This window comes from Pteronotus mesoamericanus, unplaced genomic scaffold (genome assembly GCF_021234165.1).
Source record: "Pteronotus mesoamericanus isolate MK-2021 breed Mesoamerican mustached bat unplaced genomic scaffold, CSHL_Meso_final scaffold_21, whole genome shotgun sequence".
Lineage (NCBI taxonomy): Eukaryota > Metazoa > Chordata > Mammalia > Chiroptera > Mormoopidae > Pteronotus > Pteronotus mesoamericanus.
This window is the reverse complement of record NW_026555310.1, coordinates 5517501-5520202: the sequence shown is the minus strand read 5'-3', so window position 1 is coordinate 5520202 and position 2702 is coordinate 5517501. Positions and strand designations below refer to the sequence as shown.

Here is a 2702-nt window from a genome sequence, read left to right as displayed (position 1 = left end):
TCCCATATACAGAGAAGTCAACGACAAAAAGATTTCTGTTTATTTGAATATATACATTGTCACCCCAGGGAGCCAGCTCCACTTCTGGAGGCCCCAGCTCCCTTCACCCAGACATTATCCAAAACCTACATGGGAGACTGGGTCCTGAATAAACAGTACCCAGGACTCACATCGCAACCCTGCAGGTTATGAGAATTCATTGAGCAAAAACAGAGGCCAGTGCCCATAAGACATCCTTGCCCCTTTTGTAAACATTGACAACCAGGCCACTGGAGCCTGGGGAAAGTGTGCAAACATGAGGGTACCATACTGTGTGCCCAGAGGACCAGGGACACAGCTGGCAACCATACCCGTGAAGTCCTGAGAACCTGCCCCAACTGGAGTCTGGCAAGTGCCAGCGAAAGAATCAAGGCAGCTACCCCATGCCTGAGGGCTCACATGAGACTGCAGCGGCGCTCTTGCCCATAGGAATTCTCCACACGGGCAATCTCCTGGATGACTTTGGTGAAGATGCCTTGAGTCAACTGCACGGGATAGAGATTCAGGGCAAAAAGGTGAGTTAGTTTACTGCCAATACCACCATCCAGCTCTGAGGTGAACACCCCACTTGTTCACCATCCGCACCACTAAGCAATTCCATAAGAAAAATACTGCCAACCCCGCCCATCTTCCTAATCTTCAGGCCCAGCACCTGACTTTCTCGAGCAGATGACTCCATAAATGTCGCACCCCAGGATTCTGCCAGCTTCTTCCCTTCAATTGCCTGGACCTCCCTAGAAGCAAATTTGGGATATGAAGATGGAGAATAGTAATATCCTCATGTTCTCTGCAAAATCTTTATAGAATCTAGATTTCTTCTAACCCATCCCACTTTCAAGGTTTAGATGGAGGGTTGGGGAAAGAGGAAATATAAGTAAAACAAAAGAAGCCTGGAACTGAGGCTTGAAATATGAAATTACAGTTTTGCAACAAAAGGGTTATTTTGTTTTAACCTTCAAGTTAGAAACAAAAAGAGGTGAAATGATTTGTTCAGGTCAGTGGCAGAGCCAGGACCAGAGCATGACTGATTCCTAGTCCAGCTCACTTTGCTTTGCCTTGAGCTGCAGAGATTTCCATACCTCTCTGGAGAGAGATCTGCCTTGTTTCCCACTAGCACCACCGGCAGCCTATGAGGAAACAGCAGTTACTACAGGATCCCCTGCAACTGCCCATGGACCCCAACATTCTTCACATCAGGGCTGGAAAATTCCCTATCAAACCAGGCAGATCTATATCCTGGCCTCCTCCCTAACTAAAGCCAATATTCCTCTCTGCTATCTCCCGTGCTATAGTGTCCACACTTATGTCTCTATCCTCTAGGCTTACTTACCGGGTTTTCCCATGGCCTTCATGTAGTTTTTGGTACAGACTCTCAATGACTTGGAAGCTTTAAACACAAGAAATGGAGCTATAACCTTATTTTGGGACAGCCCTCAGATCCTCCCAAGTCCCCCACTTACAACTTTGGTCACTTACCTATGCAGAGAGGTGACAGAATAAACAAGCACATAACCATGGACCCCAATGATGAATGAATAGGGAAGAATGCTGTACTCATCCTGACAAGAAATAGAAACATCAATACCTAGATTCATAACACTCATATGTCAAAGGTTGGTGGGCTGCATCCTGGGTACCCTCCCTAGGGCAGTCCCTATTCCAGTCACTTTTATTCAACAAGTATTTATAGAGTAGCTCCAATGAGTGCTAGACATTACTATATGCTAAAATATTTTTCTTTTAATACTATTTTACAGATGAGCCACAGAAGCTACGAGACTTTATCTCCCAGGACTGAACTGTCACATTTAGATACTCTGTCCCAATCTAGTACCTGCCCTGCTGTGTCCACCAGGTGTAGGTGAAATTCATCTTTTCCAAGAGTCACTATCTTGCTGTAAGCTGAAAAGAAAAGAAAATTTGACTGTGAGTGCCTTGTAAGGCTAGCGACATGTGGCCCAATACATTTTTTAACCCTAGGGGAGAGAGACATAGGTGGACCAGGTCCAGGAAACTCTCCAGGAAACTGGAGAGACAATGTTAAGGTTCTTATTGTCTACATCTTCACCATCCTGGACTCAGTATCCTCCATAATCCACACTCCAGCGCCACTCACAGAACAGGATTGCTAGAGAAGAGTTTAGATTTGATGTCTAATTAAATAATCTAATTAAATTATTCCTTGGCATCAGGGAAATCCCACATTATGGAGGTGTGTAGGGCACCCAAGCCCTCCCTGACCCATCCCTAGGGAGAAGTCCACTCACTATTCTCCACTGTAGGATCATAGCCTTCCAAGAACTCGCCCTCCACAAATTGATGTGCCAAAGATGTCTTCCCTGTGGGAAGCAGTGGTAGTTGTATCTAAATCAGCTATCCACATTTACACTCTGTCCTTTTGGGCTGTGGCCCAGGAGTAAAGGGGACCCCAAATTAGCACCCTAGCTTGTTAGTGCCCCATGAGATGTTTTCCCTTAGCCTACCCTCGCCCTCTTTTCGCCCTGGGTCTCTGCACCTTGGTCACCAAATGCTTTCAGTAGCCCCGCAGGAAGCCTTTCCCGCCGCCTTTCCCCACTCACTCCTGGAATGATTAGAGATTCCCTAGGATAAAGTCTGCTCCACACCCGGACACCTGCGACTTGCCCAACGCAGACCGCGCCCTA

At 46.6% G+C, this 2702-nt stretch overlaps 1 protein-coding gene across 1 annotated transcript; it reads right to left on the bottom strand.

The window, feature by feature from the left end:
• Positions 1 to 414: 414 nt before the first annotated feature.
• Positions 415 to 2422, bottom strand: RHEBL1 (RHEB like 1). The gene is given in 8 exon segments (XM_054590863.1): positions 415 to 524; positions 692 to 773; positions 1119 to 1166; positions 1370 to 1426; positions 1516 to 1598; positions 1874 to 1941; positions 2307 to 2389; positions 2391 to 2422. Coding segments are annotated over 8 exon segments (543 nt in total). The 3' UTR covers positions 415 to 434.
• Positions 2423 to 2702: the final 280 nt, after the last annotated feature.